Source organism: Topomyia yanbarensis, chromosome 2 (assembly GCF_030247195.1).
Source record: "Topomyia yanbarensis strain Yona2022 chromosome 2, ASM3024719v1, whole genome shotgun sequence".
In the NCBI taxonomy this organism is placed as follows: domain Eukaryota; kingdom Metazoa; phylum Arthropoda; class Insecta; order Diptera; family Culicidae; genus Topomyia; species Topomyia yanbarensis.
In genome coordinates, this window is record NC_080671.1 from 232,081,917 (window position 1) to 232,106,100 (window position 24,184).

General features: G+C 20.4%; 1 protein-coding gene across 1 annotated transcript in view; it reads right to left on the reverse strand.

Annotated features, from left to right (window-relative positions):
• The window catches only part of LOC131680119 (GPI ethanolamine phosphate transferase 1-like), a 938,165-nt gene that overhangs the window by 635,686 nt on the left and 278,295 nt on the right, over positions 1–24,184 (reverse strand). Inside the window, exon 8 of the mRNA XM_058960839.1 lies at positions 15,713–15,864. Coding sequence (XP_058816822.1) covers positions 15,713–15,864 — 152 coding nt within the window. The remainder of the gene's footprint in view (positions 1–15,712; positions 15,865–24,184) is intronic.

A 24,184-nucleotide genomic window follows, 5' to 3' on the forward strand; every position in this document is an offset into this window, starting at 1 on the left:
TTATTTTTGTATTTTTGTATTTTTGTATTTTTGTATTTTTGTATTTTTGTATTTTTGTATTTTTGTATTTTTGTATTTTTGTATTTTTGTATTTTTGTATTTTTGTATTTTTGTATTTTTGTATTTTTGTATTTTTGTATTTTTGTATTTTTGTATTTTTGTATTTTTGTATTTTTGTATTTTGTATTTTTGTATTTTTGTATTTTTGTATTTTTGTATTTTGTATTTTTGTATTTTTGTATTTTTGTATTTTTGTATTTTGTATTTTTGTATTTTTGTATTTTTGTATTTTTGTATTTTTGTATTTTTGTATTTTGTATTTTGTATTTTTGTATTTTTGTATTTTTGTATTTTTGTATTTTTGTATTTTTGTATTTTTGTATTTTTGTATTTTTGTATTTTTGTATTTTTGTATTTTTGTATTTTTGTATTTTTGTATTTTTGTATTTTTGTATTTTTGTATTTTTGTATTTTTGTATTTTTGTATTTTTGTATTTTTGTATTTTTGTATTTTTGTATTTTTGTATTTTTGTATTTTTGTATTTTTGTATTTTTGTATTTTTGTATTTTTGTATTTTTGTATTTTGTATTTTGTATTTTTGTATTTTTGTATTTTTGTATTTTTGTATTTTTGTATTTTTGTATTTTTGTATTTTTGTATTTTGTATTTTTGTATTTTGTATTTTTGTATTTTTGTATTTTTGTATTTTTGTATTTTTGTATTTTTGTATTTTGTATTTTTGTATTTTTGTATTTTTGTATTTTTGTATTTTTGTATTTTTGTATTTTTGTATTTTTGTATTTTTGTATTTTGTATTTTGTATTTTTGTATTTTTGTATTTTTGTATTTTTGTATTTTTGTATTTTTGTATTTTGTATTTTTGTATTTTTGTATTTTTGTATTTTTGTATTTTTGTATTTTTGTATTTTTGTATTTTTGTATTTTTGTATTTTTGTATTTTTGTATTTTTGTATTTTTGTATTTTTGTATTTTTGTATTTTTGTATTTTTGTATTTTTGTATTTTTGTATTTTGTATTTTGTATTTTTGTATTTTTGTATTTTTGTATTTTTGTATTTTTGTATTTTTGTATTTTTTGTATTTTTGTATTTTTGTATTTTTGTATTTTTGTATTTTTGTATTTTTGTATTTTTGTATTTTTGTATTTTTGTATTTTTGTATTTTTGTATTTTTGTATTTTTGTATTTTGTATTTTTGTATTTGTATTTGTATTTTTGTATTTTTGTATTTTTGTATTTTTTGTATTTTTTGTATTTTTGTATTTTTGTATTTTTGTATTTTTGTATTTTTGTATTTTTGTATTTTTGTATTTTTGTATTTTTGTATTTTTGTATTTTTGTATTTTTGTATTTTTGTATTTTGTATTTTTGTATTTTTGTATTTTTTGTATTTTTGTATTTTTTGTATTTTTTGTATTTTTTGTATTTTTGTATTTTTGTATTTTTTGTATTTTTGTATTTTTTGTATTTTTTGTATTTTTTGTATTTTTGTATTTTTTGTATTTTTTGTATTTTTTGTATTTTTTGTATTTTTTGTATTTTTTGTATTTTTTGTATTTTTTGTATTTTTTGTATTTTTTGTATTTTTGTATTTTTTGTATTTTTTGTATTTTTTGTATTTTTTGTATTTTTTGTATTTTTTGTATTTTTGTATTTTTGTATTTTTTGTATTTTTTGTATTTTTTGTATTTTTTGTATTTTTTGTATTTTTTGTATTTTTGTATTTTTTGTATTTTTTGTATTTTTTGTATTTTTGTATTTTTTGTATTTTTTGTATTTTTGTATTTTTTGTATTTTTGTATTTTTGTATTTTTGTATTTTTGTATTTTTTGTATTTTTTGTATTTTTGTATTTTTTGTATTTTTTGTATTTTTGTATTTTTGTATTTTTGTATTTTTGTATTTTTGTATTTTTGTATTTTTGTATTTTTGTATTTTTGTATTTTTGTATTTTATTTTTGTATTTTTGTATTTTTGTATTTTTGTATTTTTGTATTTTTGTATTTTTGTATTTTTGTATTTTTGTATTTTTGTATTTTTGTATTTTTGTATTTTGTATTTTTGTATTTTTGTATTTTTGTATTTTTGTATTTTTGTATTTTTGTATTTTTGTATTTTTGTATTTTTGTATTTTTGTATTTTTGTATTTTTGTATTTTTGTATTTTTGTATTTTTGTATTTTTGTATTTTTGTATTTTGTATTTTTGTATTTTTGTATTTTGTATTTTTGTATTTTTGTATTTTTGTATTTTTGTATTTTTGTATTTTGTATTTTTGTATTTTTGTATTTTTGTATTTTTGTATTTTTGTATTTTTGTATTTTTGTATTTTTGTATTTTTGTATTTTTGTATTTTTGTATTTTTGTATTTTTGTATTTTTGTATTTTTGTATTTTTGTATTTTTGTATTTTTGTATTTTTGTATTTTTGTATTTTTGTATTTTTGTATTTTTGTATTTTTGTATTTTTGTATTTTTGTATTTTTGTATTTTTGTATTTTTGTATTTTTGTATTTTTGTATTTTTGTATTTTTGTATTTTTGTATTTTTGTATTTTTGTATTTTTGTATTTTTGTATTTTTGTATTTTTGTATTTTTGTATTTTTGTATTTTTGTATTTTTGTATTTTTGTATTTTTGTATTTTTGTATTTTTGTATTTTTGTATTTTTGTATTTTTGTATTTTTGTATTTTTGTATTTTTGTATTTTTGTATTTTGTATTTTTGTATTTTTGTATTTTTGTATTTTTGTATTTTTGTATTTTTGTATTTTTGTATTTTTGTATTTTTGTATTTTTGTATTTTTGTATTTTTGTATTTTTGTATTTTTGTATTTTTGTATTTTTGTATTTTTGTATTTTGTATTTTGTATTTTTGTATTTTTGTATTTTTGTATTTTTGTATTTTTGTATTTTTGTATTTTTTGTATTTTTGTATTTTTGTATTTTTGTATTTTTGTATTTTTGTATTTTTGTATTTTTGTATTTTTGTATTTTTGTATTTTTGTATTTTTGTATTTTTGTATTTTTGTATTTTTGTATTTTTGTATTTTTGTATTTTTGTATTTTTGTATTTTTGTATTTTTGTATTTTTGTATTTTTGTATTTTTGTATTTTTGTATTTTTGTATTTTGTATTTTTGTATTTTTGTATTTTTGTATTTTGTATTTTTGTATTTTTGTATTTTGTATTTTTGTATTTTTGTATTTTTGTATTTTTGTATTTTTGTATTTTTGTATTTTGTATTTTTGTATTTTTGTATTTTTGTATTTTTGTATTTTTGTATTTTTGTATTTTTGTATTTTTGTATTTTTGTATTTTTGTATTTTTGTATTTTTGTATTTTGTATTTTTGTATTTTTGTATTTTTGTATTTTTGTATTTTTGTATTTTTGTATTTTTGTATTTTTGTATTTTTGTATTTTTGTATTTTTGTATTTTTGTATTTTGTATTTTTGTATTTTTGTATTTTTGTATTTTTGTATTTTTGTATTTTTGTATTTTTGTATTTTTGTATTTTTGTATTTTTGTATTTTTGTATTTTTGTATTTTTGTATTTTTGTATTTTTGTATTTTTGTATTTTTGTATTTTTGTATTTTTGTATTTTTGTATTTTTGTATTTTTGTATTTTGTATTTTTGTATTTTTGTATTTTTGTATTTTTGTATTTTTGTATTTTTGTATTTTTGTATTTTTGTATTTTTGTATTTTTGTATTTTTGTATTTTTGTATTTTTGTATTTTTGTATTTTTGTATTTTTGTATTTTTGTATTTTTGTATTTTTGTATTTTTGTATTTTTGTATTTTTGTATTTTTGTATTTTTGTATTTTTGTATTTTGTATTTTTGTATTTTTGTATTTTTGTATTTTTGTATTTTTGTATTTTTGTATTTTTGTATTTTTGTATTTTTGTATTTTTGTATTTTGTATTTTTGTATTTTTGTATTTTTGTATTTTTGTATTTTTGTATTTTTGTATTTTTGTATTTTTGTATTTTTGTATTTTGTATTTTTGTATTTTTGTATTTTTGTATTTTTGTATTTTTGTATTTTTGTATTTTTGTATTTTTGTATTTTTGTATTTTTGTATTTTGTATTTTTGTATTTTTGTATTTTTGTATTTTTGTATTTTTGTATTTTTGTATTTTTGTATTTTTGTATTTTTGTATTTTTGTATTTTTGTATTTTTGTATTTTTGTATTTTTGTATTTTTGTATTTTTGTATTTTTGTATTTTTGTATTTTTGTATTTTTGTATTTTTGTATTTTTGTATTTTTGTATTTTTGTATTTTTGTATTTTTGTATTTTTGTATTTTTGTATTTTTGTATTTTGTATTTTTGTATTTTTGTATTTTTGTATTTTTGTATTTTTGTATTTTTGTATTTTTGTATTTTTGTATTTTTGTATTTTTGTATTTTTGTATTTTTGTATTTTTGTATTTTTGTATTTTTGTATTTTTGTATTTTTGTATTTTGTATTTTTGTATTTTTGTATTTTTGTATTTTTGTATTTTTGTATTTTTGTATTTTTGTATTTTTGTATTTTTGTATTTTTGTATTTTTGTATTTTTGTATTTTTGTATTTTTGTATTTTTGTATTTTTGTATTTTTGTATTTTTGTATTTTTGTATTTTTGTATTTTTGTATTTTTGTATTTTTGTATTTTTGTATTTTTGTATTTTTGTATTTTTGTATTTTTGTATTTTTGTATTTTTGTATTTTTGTATTTTTGTATTTTTGTATTTTTGTATTTTTGTATTTTTGTATTTTTGTATTTTTGTATTTTGTATTTTTGTATTTTTGTATTTTTGTATTTTTGTATTTTTGTATTTTTGTATTTTTGTATTTTTGTATTTTTGTATTTTTGTATTTTTGTATTTTTGTATTTTTGTATTTTTGTATTTTTGTATTTTTGTATTTTTGTATTTTTGTATTTTTGTATTTTTGTATTTTTGTATTTTTGTATTTTTGTATTTTTGTATTTTTGTATTTTTGTATTTTTGTATTTTTGTATTTTTGTATTTTTGTATTTTTGTATTTTTGTATTTTGTATTTTTGTATTTTTGTATTTTTGTATTTTTGTATTTTTGTATTTTTGTATTTTTGTATTTTTGTATTTTTGTATTTTTGTATTTTTGTATTTTTGTATTTTTGTATTTTTGTATTTTTGTATTTTTGTATTTTTGTATTTTTGTATTTTTGTATTTTTGTATTTTTGTATTTTTGTATTTTTGTATTTTTGTATTTTTGTATTTTTGTATTTTTGTATTTTTGTATTTTTGTATTTTTGTATTTTTGTATTTTTGTATTTTTGTATTTTTGTATTTTTGTATTTTTGTATTTTTGTATTTTTGTATTTTTGTATTTTTGTATTTTTGTATTTTTGTATTTTGTATTTTTGTATTTTTGTATTTTTGTATTTTTGTATTTTTGTATTTTTGTATTTTTGTATTTTTGTATTTTTGTATTTTTGTATTTTTGTATTTTTGTATTTTTGTATTTTTGTATTTTTGTATTTTTGTATTTTTGTATTTTTGTATTTTTGTATTTTTGTATTTTTGTATTTTTGTATTTTTGTATTTTTGTATTTTTGTATTTTTGTATTTTGTATTTTTGTATTTTTGTATTTTTGTATTTTTGTATTTTTGTATTTTTGTATTTTTGTATTTTTGTATTTTTGTATTTTTGTATTTTTGTATTTTTGTATTTTTGTATTTTTGTATTTTTGTATTTTTGTATTTTTGTATTTTTGTATTTTTGTATTTTTGTATTTTTGTATTTTTGTATTTTTGTATTTTTGTATTTTGTATTTTTGTATTTTTGTATTTTTGTATTTTTGTATTTTTGTATTTTTGTATTTTTGTATTTTTGTATTTTGTATTTTTGTATTTTTGTATTTTTGTATTTTTGTATTTTTGTATTTTTGTATTTTTGTATTTTTGTATTTTTGTATTTTTGTATTTTTGTATTTTTGTATTTTTGTATTTTGTATTTTTGTATTTTTGTATTTTTGTATTTTTGTATTTTTGTATTTTGTATTTTTGTATTTTTGTATTTTTGTATTTTTGTATTTTTGTATTTTTGTATTTTTGTATTTTTGTATTTTTGTATTTTTGTATTTTTGTATTTTTGTATTTTTGTATTTTTGTATTTTTGTATTTTTGTATTTTTGTATTTTTGTATTTTTGTATTTTTGTATTTTTGTATTTTTGTATTTTGTATTTTTGTATTTTTGTATTTTTGTATTTTTGTATTTTTGTATTTTTGTATTTTTGTATTTTTGTATTTTTGTATTTTTGTATTTTTGTATTTTTGTATTTTTGTATTTTTGTATTTTTGTATTTTTGTATTTTTGTATTTTTGTATTTTTGTATTTTTGTATTTTTGTATTTTTGTATTTTTGTATTTTTGTATTTTTGTATTTTTGTATTTTTGTATTTTTGTATTTTTGTATTTTTGTATTTTTGTATTTTTGTATTTTTGTATTTTTGTATTTTTGTATTTTGTATTTTTGTATTTTTGTATTTTTGTATTTTTGTATTTTTGTATTTTGTATTTTGTATTTTTGTATTTTTGTATTTTTGTATTTTTGTATTTTTGTATTTTTGTATTTTTGTATTTTTGTATTTTTGTATTTTTGTATTTTTGTATTTTTGTATTTTTGTATTTTTGTATTTTTGTATTTTTGTATTTTTGTATTTTTGTATTTTTGTATTTTGTATTTTTGTATTTTTGTATTTTTGTATTTTTGTATTTTTGTATTTTTGTATTTTTGTATTTTTGTATTTTGTATTTTTGTATTTTTGTATTTTTGTATTTTTGTATTTTTGTATTTTGTATTTTTGTATTTTTGTATTTTTGTATTTTTGTATTTTTGTATTTTTGTATTTTTGTATTTTTGTATTTTTGTATTTTTGTATTTTTGTATTTTTGTATTTTTGTATTTTTGTATTTTTGTATTTTTGTATTTTTGTATTTTTGTATTTTTGTATTTTTGTATTTTTGTATTTTTGTATTTTTGTATTTTTGTATTTTGTATTTTTGTATTTTTGTATTTTTGTATTTTTGTATTTTTGTATTTTGTATTTTTGTATTTTTGTATTTTTGTATTTTTGTATTTTTGTATTTTTGTATTTTTGTATTTTTGTATTTTTGTATTTTTGTATTTTTGTATTTTTGTATTTTTGTATTTTTGTATTTTTGTATTTTTGTATTTTTGTATTTTTGTATTTTTGTATTTTGTATTTTTGTATTTTTGTATTTTTGTATTTTTGTATTTTTGTATTTTTGTATTTTTGTATTTTTGTATTTTTGTATTTTTGTATTTTTGTATTTTTGTATTTTTGTATTTTTGTATTTTTGTATTTTTGTATTTTTGTATTTTTGTATTTTTGTATTTTTGTATTTTTGTATTTTTGTATTTTTGTATTTTTGTATTTTTGTATTTTTGTATTTTTGTATTTTTGTATTTTTGTATTTTGTATTTTTGTATTTTTGTATTTTTGTATTTTTGTATTTTTGTATTTTTGTATTTTTGTATTTTTGTATTTTTGTATTTTTGTATTTTTGTATTTTTGTATTTTTGTATTTTTGTATTTTTGTATTTTTGTATTTTTGTATTTTGTATTTTTGTATTTTTGTATTTTTGTATTTTTGTATTTTTGTATTTTTGTATTTTTGTATTTTTGTATTTTTGTATTTTTGTATTTTTGTATTTTTGTATTTTTGTATTTTTGTATTTTTGTATTTTTGTATTTTTGTATTTTTGTATTTTTGTATTTTTGTATTTTTGTATTTTTGTATTTTTGTATTTTTGTATTTTTGTATTTTTGTATTTTTGTATTTTTGTATTTTTGTATTTTTGTATTTTTGTATTTTTGTATTTTTGTATTTTTGTATTTTTGTATTTTTGTATTTTTGTATTTTTGTATTTTTGTATTTTTGTATTTTTGTATTTTTGTATTTTGTATTTTTGTATTTTTGTATTTTTGTATTTTTGTATTTTTGTATTTTTGTATTTTTGTATTTTTGTATTTTTGTATTTTTGTATTTTTGTATTTTTGTATTTTTGTATTTTTGTATTTTTGTATTTTTGTATTTTTGTATTTTTGTATTTTTGTATTTTTGTATTTTTGTATTTTTGTATTTTTGTATTTTTGTATTTTTGTATTTTTGTATTTTTGTATTTTTGTATTTTTGTATTTTTGTATTTTTGTATTTTTGTATTTTTGTATTTTTGTATTTTTGTATTTTTGTATTTTTGTATTTTTGTATTTTTGTATTTTTGTATTTTTGTATTTTTGTATTTTTGTATTTTTGTATTTTTGTATTTTTGTATTTTTGTATTTTTGTATTTTTGTATTTTTGTATTTTTGTATTTTTGTATTTTTGTATTTTTGTATTTTTGTATTTTTGTATTTTTGTATTTTTGTATTTTTGTATTTTTGTATTTTTGTATTTTTGTATTTTTGTATTTTTGTATTTTTGTATTTTTGTATTTTTGTATTTTTGTATTTTTGTATTTTTGTATTTTGTATTTTTGTATTTTTGTATTTTTGTATTTTTGTATTTTTGTATTTTTGTATTTTTGTATTTTGTATTTTTGTATTTTTGTATTTTTGTATTTTTGTATTTTTGTATTTTTGTATTTTTGTATTGTATTTTTGTATTTTTGTATTTTGTATTTTTGTATTTTTGTATTTTTGTATTTTTGTATTTTTGTATTTTTGTATTTTTGTATTTTTGTATTTTTGTATTTTTGTATTTTTGTATTTTTGTATTTTTGTATTTTTGTATTTTTGTATTTTTGTATTTTTGTATTTTTGTATTTTTGTATTTTTGTATTTTTGTATTTTTGTATTTTTGTATTTTTGTATTTTTGTATTTTTGTATTTTTGTATTTTTGTATTTTTGTATTTTGTATTTTTGTATTTTTGTATTTTTGTATTTTTGTATTTTTGTATTTTTGTATTTTTGTATTTTTGTATTTTTGTATTTTTGTATTTTTGTATTTTTGTATTTTTGTATTTTTGTATTTTTGTATTTTTGTATTTTTGTATTTTTGTATTTTTGTATTTTTGTATTTTTGTATTTTTGTATTTTTGTATTTTTGTATTTTTGTATTTTTGTATTTTTGTATTTTTGTATTTTTGTATTTTTGTATTTTTGTATTTTTGTATTTTTGTATTTTTGTATTTTTGTATTTTTGTATTTTTGTATTTTTGTATTTTTGTATTTTTGTATTTTTGTATTTTTGTATTTTTGTATTTTTGTATTTTTGTATTTTTGTATTTTTGTATTTTTGTATTTTTGTATTTTTGTATTTTTGTATTTTTGTATTTTTGTATTTTTGTATTTTTGTATTTTTGTATTTTTGTATTTTTGTATTTTTGTATTTTTGTATTTTTGTATTTTTGTATTTTTGTATTTTTGTATTTTTGTATTTTTGTATTTTTGTATTTTTGTATTTTTGTATTTTTGTATTTTTGTATTTTTGTATTTTTGTATTTTTGTATTTTTGTATTTTTGTATTTTTGTATTTTGTATTTTTGTATTTTTGTATTTTTGTATTTTTGTATTTTTGTATTTTTGTATTTTTGTATTTTTGTATTTTTGTATTTTTGTATTTTTGTATTTTTGTATTTTTGTATTTTTGTATTTTTGTATTTTTGTATTTTTGTATTTTTGTATTTTTGTATTTTTGTATTTTTGTATTTTTGTATTTTTGTATTTTTGTATTTTTGTATTTTTGTATTTTTGTATTTTTGTATTTTTGTATTTTTGTATTTTTGTATTTTTGTATTTTTGTATTTTTGTATTTTTGTATTTTTGTATTTTTGTATTTTTGTATTTTTGTATTTTTGTATTTTTGTATTTTTGTATTTTTGTATTTTTGTATTTTTGTATTTTTGTATTTTTGTATTTTTGTATTTTTGTATTTTTGTATTTTTGTATTTTTGTATTTTTGTATTTTTGTATTTTTGTATTTTTGTATTTTTGTATTTTTGTATTTTTGTATTTTTGTATTTTTGTATTTTTGTATTTTTGTATTTTTGTATTTTTGTATTTTTGTATTTTTGTATTTTTGTATTTTTGTATTTTTGTATTTTTGTATTTTTGTATTTTTGTATTTTTGTATTTTTGTATTTTTGTATTTTGTATTTTTGTATTTTTGTATTTTTGTATTTTTGTATTTTTGTATTTTTGTATTTTTGTATTTTTGTATTTTTGTATTTTTGTATTTTGTATTTTTGTATTTTTGTATTTTTGTATTTTTGTATTTTTGTATTTTTGTATTTTTGTATTTTTGTATTTTTGTATTTTGTATTTTTGTATTTTTGTATTTTTGTATTTTTGTATTTTTGTATTTTTGTATTTTTGTATTTTTGTATTTTTGTATTTTTGTATTTTTGTATTTTTGTATTTTGTATTTTTGTATTTTTGTATTTTTGTATTTTTGTATTTTTGTATTTTTGTATTTTTGTATTTTTGTATTTTTGTATTTTTGTATTTTTGTATTTTTGTATTTTTGTATTTTTGTATTTTTGTATTTTTGTATTTTTGTATTTTTGTATTTTTGTATTTTTGTATTTTTGTATTTTTGTATTTTTGTATTTTTGTATTTTTGTATTTTTGTATTTTTGTATTTTTGTATTTTTGTATTTTTGTATTTTTGTATTTTTGTATTTTTGTATTTTTGTATTTTTGTATTTTTGTATTTTTGTATTTTTGTATTTTTGTATTTTTGTATTTTTGTATTTTTGTATTTTTGTATTTTTGTATTTTTGTATTTTTGTATTTTTGTATTTTTGTATTTTTGTATTTTTGTATTTTTGTATTTTGTATTTTTGTATTTTTGTATTTTTGTATTTTTGTATTTTTGTATTTTTGTATTTTTGTATTTTGTATTTTTGTATTTTTGTATTTTTGTATTTTTGTATTTTTGTATTTTGTATTTTGTATTTTTGTATTTTTGTATTTTTGTATTTTTGTATTTTTGTATTTTTGTATTTTTGTATTTTTGTATTTTTGTATTTTTGTATTTTTGTATTTTTGTATTTTTGTATTTTTGTATTTTTGTATTTTTGTATTTTTGTATTTTTGTATTTTTGTATTTTTGTATTTTTGTATTTTTGTATTTTTGTATTTTTGTATTTTTGTATTTTTGTATTTTTGTATTTTTGTATTTTGTATTTTTGTATTTTTGTATTTTTGTATTTTTGTATTTTTGTATTTTTGTATTTTGTATTTTTGTATTTTTGTATTTTTGTATTTTTGTATTTTTGTATTTTTGTATTTTTGTATTTTTGTATTTTGTATTTTTGTATTTTTGTATTTTTGTATTTTTGTATTTTTGTATTTTTGTATTTTTGTATTTTTGTATTTTTGTATTTTTGTATTTTTGTATTTTTGTATTTTGTATTTTTGTATTTTTGTATTTTTGTATTTTTGTATTTTTGTATTTTTGTATTTTTGTATTTTTGTATTTTGTATTTTTGTATTTTTGTATTTTTGTATTTTTGTATTTTTGTATTTTTGTATTTTTGTATTTTTGTATTTTTGTATTTTTGTATTTTTGTATTTTTGTATTTTTGTATTTTTGTATTTTTGTATTTTTGTATTTTTTGTATTTTTGTATTTTTGTATTTTTGTATTTTTGTATTTTTGTATTTTTGTATTTTTGTATTTTTGTATTTTTGTATTTTTGTATTTTTGTATTTTTGTATTTTTGTATTTTTGTATTTTTGTATTTTTGTATTTTGTATTTTTGTATTTTTGTATTTTTGTATTTTTGTATTTTTGTATTTTTGTATTTTTGTATTTTTGTATTTTTGTATTTTTGTATTTTTGTATTTTTGTATTTTTGTATTTTTGTATTTTTGTATTTTTGTATTTTTGTATTTTTGTATTTTTGTATTTTTGTATTTTTGTATTTTTGTATTTTTGTATTTTTGTATTTTTGTATTTTTGTATTTTTGTATTTTTGTATTTTTGTATTTTTGTATTTTTGTATTTTTGTATTTTTGTATTTTTGTATTTTTGTATTTTTGTATTTTTGTATTTTTGTATTTTTGTATTTTTGTATTTTTGTATTTTTGTATTTTTGTATTTTTGTATTTTTGTATTTTTGTATTTTTGTATTTTTGTATTTTTGTATTTTTGTATTTTTGTATTTTTGTATTTTTGTATTTTTGTATTTTTGTATTTTTGTATTTTTGTATTTTTGTATTTTTGTATTTTTGTATTTTTGTATTTTTGTATTTTTGTATTTTTGTATTTTTGTATTTTTGTATTTTTGTATTTTTGTATTTTTGTATTTTTGTATTTTTGTATTTTTGTATTTTTGTATTTTTGTATTTTTGTATTTTTGTATTTTTGTATTTTTGTATTTTTGTATTTTTGTATTTTTGTATTTTTGTATTTTTGTATTTTTGTATTTTTGTATTTTTGTATTTTTGTATTTTTGTATTTTTGTATTTTTGTATTTTTGTATTTTTGTATTTTTGTATTTTTGTATTTTTGTATTTTTGTATTTTTGTATTTTTGTATTTTTGTATTTTTGTATTTTTGTATTTTTGTATTTTTGTATTTTTGTATTTTTGTATTTTTGTATTTTTGTATTTTTGTATTTTTGTATTTTTGTATTTTTGTATTTTTGTATTTTTGTATTTTTGTATTTTTGTATTTTTGTATTTTTGTATTTTTGTATTTTTGTATTTTTGTATTTTTGTATTTTTGTATTTTTGTATTTTTGTATTTTTGTATTTTTGTATTTTTGTATTTTTGTATTTTTGTATTTTTGTATTTTTGTATTTTTGTATTTTTGTATTTTTGTATTTTTGTATTTTTGTATTTTTGTATTTTTGTATTTTTGTATTTTTGTATTTTTGTATTTTTGTATTTTTGTATTTTTGTATTTTTGTATTTTTGTATTTTTGTATTTTTGTATTTTTGTATTTTTGTATTTTTGTATTTTTGTATTTTTGTATTTTTGTATTTTTGTATTTTTGTATTTTTGTATTTTTGTATTTTTGTATTTTTGTATTTTTGTATTTTTGTATTTTTGTATTTTTGTATTTTTGTATTTTTGTATTTTTGTATTTTTGTATTTTTGTATTTTTGTATTTTTGTATTTTTGTATTTTTGTATTTTTGTATTTTTGTATTTTTGTATTTTTGTATTTTTGTATTTTTGTATTTTTGTATTTTTGTATTTTTGTATTTTTGTATTTTTGTATTTTTGTATTTTTGTATTTTTGTATTTTTGTATTTTTGTATTTTTGTATTTTTGTATTTTTGTATTTTTGTATTTTTGTATTTTTGTATTTTTGTATTTTTGTATTTTTGTATTTTTGTATTTTTGTATTTTTGTATTTTTGTATTTTTGTATTTTTGTATTTTTGTATTTTTGTATTTTTGTATTTTTGTATTTTTGTATTTTTGTATTTTTGTATTTTTGTATTTTTGTATTTTTGTATTTTTGTATTTTTGTATTTTTGTATTTTTGTATTTTTGTATTTTTGTATTTTTGTATTTTTGTATTTTTGTATTTTTGTATTTTTGTATTTTTGTATTTTTGTATTTTTGTATTTTTGTATTTTTGTATTTTTGTATTTTTGTATTTTTGTATTTTTGTATTTTTGTATTTTTGTATTTTTGTATTTTTGTATTTTTGTATTTTTGTATTTTTGTATTTTTGTATTTTTGTATTTTTGTATTTTTGTATTTTTGTATTTTTGTATTTTTGTATTTTTGTATTTTTGTATTTTTGTATTTTTGTATTTTTGTATTTTTGTATTTTTGTATTTTTGTATTTTTGTATTTTTGTATTTTTGTATTTTTGTATTTTTGTATTTTTGTATTTTTGTATTTTTGTATTTTTGTATTTTTGTATTTTTGTATTTTTGTATTTTTGTATTTTTGTATTTTTGTATTTTTGTATTTTTGTATTTTTGTATTTTTGTATTTTTGTATTTTTGTATTTTTGTATTTTTGTATTTTTGTATTTTTGTATTTTTGTATTTTTGTATTTTTGTATTTTTGTATTTTTGTATTTTTGTATTTTTGTATTTTTGTATTTTTGTATTTTTGTATTTTTGTATTTTTGTATTTTTGTATTTTTGTATTTTTGTATTTTTGTATTTTTGTATTTTTGTATTTTTGTATTTTTGTATTTTTGTATTTTTGTATTTTTGTATTTTTGTATTTTTGTATTTTTGTATTTTTGTATTTTTGTATTTTTGTATTTTTGTATTTTTGTATTTTTGTATTTTTGTATTTTTGTATTTTTGTATTTTTGTATTTTTGTATTTTTGTATTTTTGTATTTTTGTATTTTTGTATTTTTGTATTTTTGTATTTTTGTATTTTTGTATTTTTGTATTTTTGTATTTTTGTATTTTTGTATTTTTGTATTTTTGTATTTTTGTATTTTTGTATTTTTGTATTTTTGTATTTTTGTATTTTTGTATTTTTGTATTTTTGTATTTTTGTATTTTTGTATTTTTGTATTTTTGTATTTTTGTATTTTTGTATTTTTGTATTTTTGTATTTTTGTATTTTTGTATTTTTGTATTTTTGTATTTTTGTATTTTTGTATTTTTGTATTTTTGTATTTTTGTATTTTTGTATTTTTGTATTTTTGTATTTTTGTATTTTTGTATTTTTGTATTTTTGTATTTTTGTATTTTTGTATTTTTGTATTTTTGTATTTTTGTATTTTTGTATTTTTGTATTTTTGTATTTTTGTATTTTTGTATTTTTGTATTTTTGTATTTTTGTATTTTTGTATTTTTGTATTTTTGTATTTTTGTATTTTTGTATTTTTGTATTTTTGTATTTTTGTATTTTTGTATTTTTGTATTTTTGTATTTTTGTATTTTTGTATTTTTGTATTTTTGTATTTTTGTATTTTTGTATTTTTGTATTTTTGTATTTTTGTATTTTTGTATTTTTGTATTTTTGTATTTTTGTATTTTTGTATTTTTGTATTTTTGTATTTTTGTATTTTTGTATTTTTGTATTTTTGTATTTTTGTATTTTTGTATTTTTGTATTTTTGTATTTTTGTATTTTTGTATTTTTGTATTTTTGTATTTTTGTATTTTTGTATTTTTGTATTTTTGTATTTTTGTATTTTTGTATTTTTGTATTTTTGTATTTTTGTATTTTTGTATTTTTGTATTTTTGTATTTTTGTATTTTTGTATTTTTGTATTTTTGTATTTTTGTATTTTTGTATTTTTGTATTTTTGTATTTTTGTATTTTTGTATTTTTGTATTTTTGTATTTTTGTATTTTTGTATTTTTGTATTTTTGTATTTTTGTATTTTTGTATTTTTGTATTTTTGTATTTTTGTATTTTTGTATTTTGGTATTTTTGTATTTTTGTATTTTTGTATTTTTGTATTGTTGTATTTTTGTATTTTTGTATTTTTGTATTTTTGTATTTTTGTATTTTTGTGATTTAAAGAAAATTGAGTATACAGTTCTTTTAAAAAGCCCGTTTATTTGCCGCGAGCCGTGGTAAATAAACGAGCTGAATAAAAAAATGATTTTCCTAGATTTTTATTTCATTCCAGGTTTGGGAATATTATAAAAGAAATTGTCTTGAAGAAAGATTTAAACGCAATGATTTAAATTTTCTAATATTCTCGTTCTATCGTAAAGCCATGATTTTTATTCTAATTTAAATTTTACTTACGCACAATTCTGCACATATCAGGAAAATAATCGTTTGCCAAATTACTCTTTTGTTGATCATTTTTAAATATAATCTCCATCTTGAAAGCACAGGAATCCACAATAAAACAGGAAGCGTAAAATAAAACGTTACAATGATCGGTGTTCCTTGCACTGAAAACCGTAATAATAGAATAATTGTAATTTCACTCTTGTATAGAAATACGCTCTTAGACAAAAAATGGTGTACTAAGACCGCACATCGTTTTTCGGAAAGTATAAGGAAAATGATGAAAAATTTGTTTGACTCTAGTATTTTAGAGTCGGTTTTGAGTCTCGGAAGCTTTATTGTATTATAGATTATGATATTAGCCATTATGGACTAGAATAATAGTAGTGTTTAGGAAGACAACACTTCTGGCACCTAAATTGTTTGATTTAGGTTAACCGTAGAACGTTGCACTTGCGTTTCCACCCTAGAACGTTGCACCCCACGCTTTTAATCGCAATTTTGCAGGAAAAATCTAAAACAAACGAAATGTACAATCACACAATCTCATATTCGTACACCTCTAGTATATATGTTTAATATTGTTGCATGAATGTTTGCGCTATTTAATATAGGTATTGTTTTGTAAATGTGGTAGTAGAATCATCATCTGTCATTTTCTTATCATTTGTAATCAAAAGTGTGCAAAATTTCGAACACTATGCATAAAAACGCTTTTAATCCACCTAACAGTGTGATGAGACATTTCTTATAACTCTTATCACTCTCTTCGGATATTACATCGTTTGAGAACATTTAGAACTTGATGCTTCGCGATGTTTTTGATAACACATACTACATGGGATAGATCTCAAACCAAATCAATGGGAAAGCGAAAAAATGGCCCATAAACTAGACATACAAACGAATTATTGCTAATGCTCTGTTAATAAAATATCTAAATTCCTTAATCAATGCATTGTAGTGGGAAAACTGAATTTTCCTAAAACGGTTATATATTGTACTGAGCCAAAAAAATCGATTTTTTTTTAATCGACTTGAAGTTTATACTTTACTCAAATTTCCAACGTAACTGAGAACTAAGAAATCAACACTTTTTCTTGAGAAAAGCGATACTAGCATTGACACCATTCAAAAAAAATCAACAGTGAATATTTTCAGACTTGGTTTTATTTCCTTTTTAAGAACTATTGTGTTTTTTACATCCTAGATTGCATGATTCAGTGATCGAAACCCAAAACTTCATGAAGTATTTGAAATTATTAAATTAAAATTTGTGTTTGCTATTGAAATTGACAAAATGATAGTATCGCCCCTTTGACGATTGTTTACTTTTTCGGTCCCACTTATCAGCATTGAAGTATCGCCCTTACGTTTTTTTACAATACCAATTTTACAATTGGTGGGGGTTTGGTGAAAATCGATCTTACTGTCCAAAAGGCATAATTCCGAAACCGTAATATTTGAAGTTTTAAAATTATGCATAATTAATTAACAGAGTTCGTGCCTTTAGCGAATTTGTTGAGACTTTATTGTAGTCACGAATATTAACCTGAGAAAATTCACCATAAATACTTCTTGGACGATATACCGTCAAAATTATTTTATCAAATGATGCGCTGTTTAATGTTTGTAAAACTCATCGAAGATACTAAACCTCCGAAATTGGCGGTTTCAAAATGATGCTATCTTGATCTTAAATTACTGTTTTTGAATATTTAACCTATACATATAATTGGTCATACAACAAAAATCAAATGCTCATCAAAATCGATCAGAACCTGCTAGAGTCGAATGGAAGGCGTCATTTTTCATAAATTTCTCTCTACATTCGGGAATTATCCTGGTTATTAATCATATTACGTTTTCGTCTCAACTCGACGCGTTCCCAAAATAAAAACCTGTTTTAATCCACCTAATGGTGCAATTGTGCTTGTCTCATATGTCCAGACAACGATTCCATGGCTGGTTATGTTCAATACAATGGTGGAAATGAATATTACATGTTCAGTACGATTTGCACATACATACAACGGACCGACAGCCACGATCTTGAGATACTATGTGATACTGAAACATCGCTTGAAACCAGCGGCGGATCAAGGAGAAAGATCCGGGAGATCCAGGTCCTGCCGAAAATTTTCAACTTGTTAAGAAATTTTAAACTAGTTTTAATTTTAAAGTAGCAACCCCTTACTGCATACTCCCTCCGGGCCGGTATGATTGACGATTTTTAGAGTGATTGCATAACCTTTCTATATGAGAAAGGCAAAAATGTACCAAAGTCCAAAAAATCATTTTTTGTCATTTCATTTCAGTTTATATGGGAATTTGCTGTGTGATTGCACTCTTCAACTCGTAACTCTGGAACCGGAAGTCCCATCAATTAAAAAATCAATTGCAGCCGATGGGAAGGTTGTAGCATTCATTTGAAACTAACTTTGTGCAAATCGGTCCAGCCATCTCTGAGAAACAGAGGTAACATTTTTACCACATACACATATACATACACACACAGATATTTTCCGATTTCGACGAACTCAGTCGATTGGCATATGACACTCGGCCCTCCGGGTCGGGATTAAATTGACGAATTTTAGAGTGAATGAGAAAGGCAAAAATATTTTTAGCAAATGTTGAAAGTTATGCATTTTTTGGTGAGCAGTTCTATGTTTCATAGACGTTAAATCAATTTTAACTTCGCTTCCTATTAAATAAAGACCCTTATTACAGTACATCTCTACAAAAACGAGCTCAATTTGAAAATAAATCTGAGGATTATGATTGATTACAGAACTCTGGAATTTTCTATTGGAATGTTTTCAGGCAGGAATTTGATATTGATGCAATTGGACAACTGTGAAATCAAGACCAATAGATCAGTTACATATCAGGACCCCTTTCCGACAATTTATCAAAATTCCTCATGATGTTTACAACAACAGGTTATCAATGTACGGATCAGATAATTGTTATTGTAATATTGAATTAAATCAGTCAGCATCAATAAATTTTCAACTACAATCCAATATTTTTTTGGGTGTTGTGGGGGGGGAGGGGTTGTATGGTGTTAAACCCCAAAACCTTCTCTTGGCTACGCCGTTGCTTGGAGTTATTTATTTCGCTTTTCATTTTCCGATATGTTTCAGATCGATCCGATGGTCATAAGCTAGAAAAATTGCAGTCAGAAGGTTCGCACAAATGAACATTTTTGCACTGATAAGTTATCAAGTTATGTTCGGTGATTATTTCTAGCGGTTGTAGATAGAAAAATGAAATACAAAATTCGTTTTATCGTAATAATGTTTGGCTTATTTCAATGGATTATTACTATATTGAACAATAAATAGACGACAAAATGTAATACACAAACAACAATCCATAACTTTTAAAGTATTCAAAATAAATATTTAAAGTCTTCAGTAAAGTTATTCGCAAAAGTAAGAGCTACAAATTTGCTGAAGACGTCATTTCGATATAATCACTTCCAAGAAAATTTGTGAAAATATCTCACTCATAGGGGGATTAATCAGTAAAAGCACAATACCAAAAGAAAGGGCATATTACCTCCATTAAATTCTCCGAAGATACTATTGACCCAAAATAAGCCGTTTTGGCGTTAATAATAGATTACATGTTTTGGTCATATTTCTGGCAATGGGAAATGATAAAAATCTTTCGTCCGCATTTAATTATAAATATCTCTTTTGATAATAGTCCGATTTCAACATTCTAGAGCTTGTTCGAAAGGTATTCGTTAAAGCTGTTTAAAAACATATACATTGTTAATCTATATTGTCAACTTCGGCAGATAATTCAAAAAAACTGCAAAAAACGCCATTTTTACGCATTCAAACATTCATATCTTGAAAACTAAACATCAGAATCAAAAACAAATTAATAGCGTTCATACTGTTTTTTAGTTCTTTCATTTAAAATTGGTTTGGATAAGATCGGTTCAGCCATTGCTGAGAAACACGAATGAGAATTTGTCCGTTACATACACACACACACAGACACACACACAGGCATTGTCCCAAATCGTCGAGCTGAGTCGATTGGTATATAAGACTCGGCCCTCCGGGCCTCGGAAAAAATCTTGAAAGTTTGAGCGAATTCTATACATTTCTTTTATAAGAAATGTAAAAATCATTACTTGGTGTGAAAATGGCACAATTTCATATTCGTACACCTTTGAAAAGTCAATCAATTTGTAATTGAAGACTTATTTCTTTATTTTTTTTGTCACTTAAAAAAATAAATTTTATGACTACAAAGAAAATGTTCATTGGCACAGTTTCCTTTATACTAGTTTAAGAAATTCTCTCAAATTAACGTAATGGTTAAAAAATGAGTGACATTATTTGACACATACGCACATACATACACAAACACACACATACACACACATATACACACATACATACACACATACACACACACATACAGACTTTTTCCGATCTCGACGAACTGAGTCGAATGGGATATGACACTCGGCCCTCCGGGCCGGGATTAGGTTGACGTTTTTCAGAGTGATTGCATAACCTTTCTATATGAGAAAGGTAAAAATGTATATAACTACCATTATGAGACGGAAACTAATTATTACTCACCAAAATGAGGCTAAATTACTTCATGAAATCTTTGAAGTTGTTCAAAGGTTGCGTCTAACTATTTAACATGTCGTTAAAAACTTTGATGTGGCGAAACGTAGAGCAGATATTGCGAAAAACTTGAGCCGTAAAAACTACAAGGGACAGCCCTATGGGGTTGTACGAATTGTAGACGTAGGACTGCAATATGTGAAATATTTAATTTCTTATTACATTTGGATTAATAATTAATCAAACATTTCTTTCTACAGTTCACTTCATGAATCAAACCGTCTTGCTCATCAGGTCACTTTATTTACAATGAGCGATCGAATCCGATTAAAGAAAGCAGACAGAAAACTGCGATGGAAAACCGAACTAATATCTGGAACTGCTTTAAAATTTTAAAAAGTTTTCTATTGTATGCTGTAAACAACCAGACCGATGCCTAAAAATCATGTTTTAGACAATACAGTCACAGTTCTTGTATAGGACAAGCTTTATAGTTTTATTTTGCCGTTATTGTAATTTTCCTAAAGTACACATAAATGTAGCGAATGCAGTGGTCTTAATCATATATCGAAGCAAAACATATACAAGAATCGAAAATAGTTTTATGGATGGACTTAGATGCATTTTTTGCAGCGATTTTTTGAGTAACAATGCATCCATTCATAAATAGGCTTTGTAGTACCTATGTATTGGTAGAATCAAAGTGGGATAGGTTGAGTGGAAATGAATCTCGTGGAATCAATAAATTGATGAAACGTAAATAATAAGCCTTCGTTGCACTTTCTTCTATCCATTCGCGTGAATTTGTTGCTAAGAAAGTTTTCGTCTCCTTAGCCTGTCATGGAGACGACAATGCAAAGAAAACCGGAAGGTTTTCGCTTCGCGCAACGAAAGCTCAGATTTCTATCATACACGCAACACTTGGATATACCTACACAAGCGAACGGTTTACCGTGCTTGAATCAAAAAGCTGTGCCAGTACATCGTGTCCGTACACGAATGTAAGATACGCACCAAGCAAAATGAGTCAACGCTGGTGATGATGGGTGGTGCGAGAGAGACAACTAGTACCACGACGCTAGCCTCTGCTACACTGGCGGTGGGAGCATGCAGCGCTGTGCTCTGCTCTACCTGCTGTCCAAGAGGCAACTAAGCTTGCTATGCTCTTTAAATAGTCGATGATGATGTCATTCATAGAAGCGTTGCGCGTTAGGTACATAAATCTGTCGTGCCAGACTAGGGAAGCGCAGCCTTCTGTGTGCAAATGCGTGGTATTTTAACTATGTTGAACATTATTTAAAATTTTAATGCCATGAGATCAAAAATCTTTGGTTTTATCTATTGGAATCTATTCTTAGAAGTGTTTCTGAGCGATATGCGAAAAAAATTTGAAAATTTACCGTAAGATGGCTGAATTATAAGCGTTTAAAATTGGACCACTTTTCGTTACATACCATTTTTGTTGAATTTGCAACGTGCACCCCCATATCGAAAACAAAGACGTAGTCCTACGTCAAAAAATTGCGATGAGGGATAAACGCTTTACATTTCTTATAAAAGAAATGTATAGAATTCGCTCAAACTTTCAAGATTTTTTCCGAGGCCCGGAGGACCGAGTCTTATATACCAATCGACTCAGCTCGACGATTTGGGACAATGTCTGTGTGTGTATGTAACGGACAAATTCTCATTCGTGTTTCTCAGCAATGGGTGAACCGATCTTATCCAAAGCAATTTTAAATGAAAGAACTAAAAAACAGTAAGAACGCTATTAATTTGTTTTTGATTCTGATGTTTAGTTTCCAAGATATGAATGTTTGAATGCGTATAAATGGCGTTTTTTGCAGCTTTTTTGAATTATCTGCCGAAATTGACAGCATAGATTAACAATATATATGTTTTTAGACAGCTTTAACAAATACCTTTCGAACAAGCTATAGAATGTTGAAATCGGACTATTATCAAAAGAGATATTTAACATTAAATGCGGACGAAAGATTTTTATCATTTCCCATTGCCAGAAATATGATCAAAAACATGTAATCTATTATTAACGCAAAGCGGCTTTTTTTAGGTCAATAGTATCTTCGGAGAATTTAATGGAGGCAATATGCCCTTTCTTTTGGTATTGTGCTTTTGCTGATTAATCCCCCTATGAGTGAGATATTTTCACAAATTTTCTTGGAAGTGATTATATCGAAATGATGCCTTCAGCAAATTTGTAGCTCTTACTTTTGCGAATAACTTTACTGAAGACTTCAAATATCTATTTTGAATACTTTAAAAGTTATGGCTTATTGTTTGTGGATTACTTTTTTGTCCCCTATTTATTGTTCAATATAGTAATAATCCATTGAAATAAGCCAAACATTATTTCGATGAAACGAATTTTGTATTTAATTTTTCTATCTACAACCGCTAGAAATAATCACTGAACACTTCCAAGTTGTCTGGAAGAAACTTGATAACTTATCAGTGCAAAAATGTTCATTTGTGCGAACCTTCTAACTGCAATTTTTCTAACTTATGACCAGTGGATCGATCTGAAACATATCGGAAAATGAAAAGCGAAATAAATAACTCCATGCAACGGCGTAGCCAAGAGAAGGTTTTGGGGTTTACACCATACAACCCACCCCCACCCCCTCCCCCCCACAACACCCAAAAAAATATTGGATTGAAGTAGAAAATTTATTGATGGAGACTGATTTAATTCAATATTACAATAACAATTATCTGTTCCGTAGATTGATAACCTGTTGTTGTAAACATCATGAGGACTTTTGATAAATTGTCGGAATGGGGTCCTGATATGTAACTGATCTATTGGTCTTGATTTCACAGTTGTCTAATTGCATCAATATCAAATCCTGCCTGAAAACATTCCAATAGAAAATTCCAGAGTTCTGTAATCAATCATAATCCTCAGATTTATTTTCAAATTGAGCTCGTTTTTGTAGAGATGTACTGTAATAAGGGTCTTTATTTAATAGGAAGCGAAGTTAAAATTGATTTAATGTATATGAAACATAGAACTGCTCACCAAAAAATGCATAACTTTCAACATTTTCTAAAAATGTGTTTGCCTTTCTCATTCACTCTAAAATTCGTCAATCTAATCCCTACCCGGAGGGCCGAGTGCCATATGCCAATCGACTCTGTTCGTCGAGATCGGAAAATGTCTGTGTGTGTATGTATGTGTGAGTATATGTGTATGTGGAAAAAAATGTGACCTCTGTTTCTCAGAGATGGCTGGGCAGATTTGCACAAAGTTAGTCTCAAATGAAAGGTACAACCTTCCCATCGGCTGCTGTTGAATTTTTTATTGATTGGACTTCCGGTTTCGAATTTACGAGTTGAAGAGTGCAATCACAGAGCAAATTCCCATATAAACTGACTTCAAGTAAGTAGAAACAAAGTCGTTCTACACTCGTTCACAAGAAACTTCTTCGAATGCTGAATATCTATTACAATACATTGAAACCCCGATTGTATCAGCCAAATATGAACATATGTTTGATGAGCTCTAGCAGACGAACAAGACTGAATTCGAGTAAATCCTTTCTTGAGCATGTTTTCCTTATCATGAAGATGGAAATATGCAAAAATAATAAGTTCATCATAACCAGAAATAGTTATCAGACTACATCAAGGGACGGGAAGAATATTTTAACAGCTTCAGTTTATTATAAAGAAAAAAAATTGCCCAATTTAGTCAATGTCCCCATTTTGTCAGCCAAAAATACACCATGAGACTGATAAAAATGGGTCTTTATTGTATGTATTGTTTGGTTCACTGACGTACTGCACTTGTCAGTCTTATGTGCCTAAAAGTGTTTTTAATTGTGTGAAATACTTATCTTACTTCCGTTGAAATCGA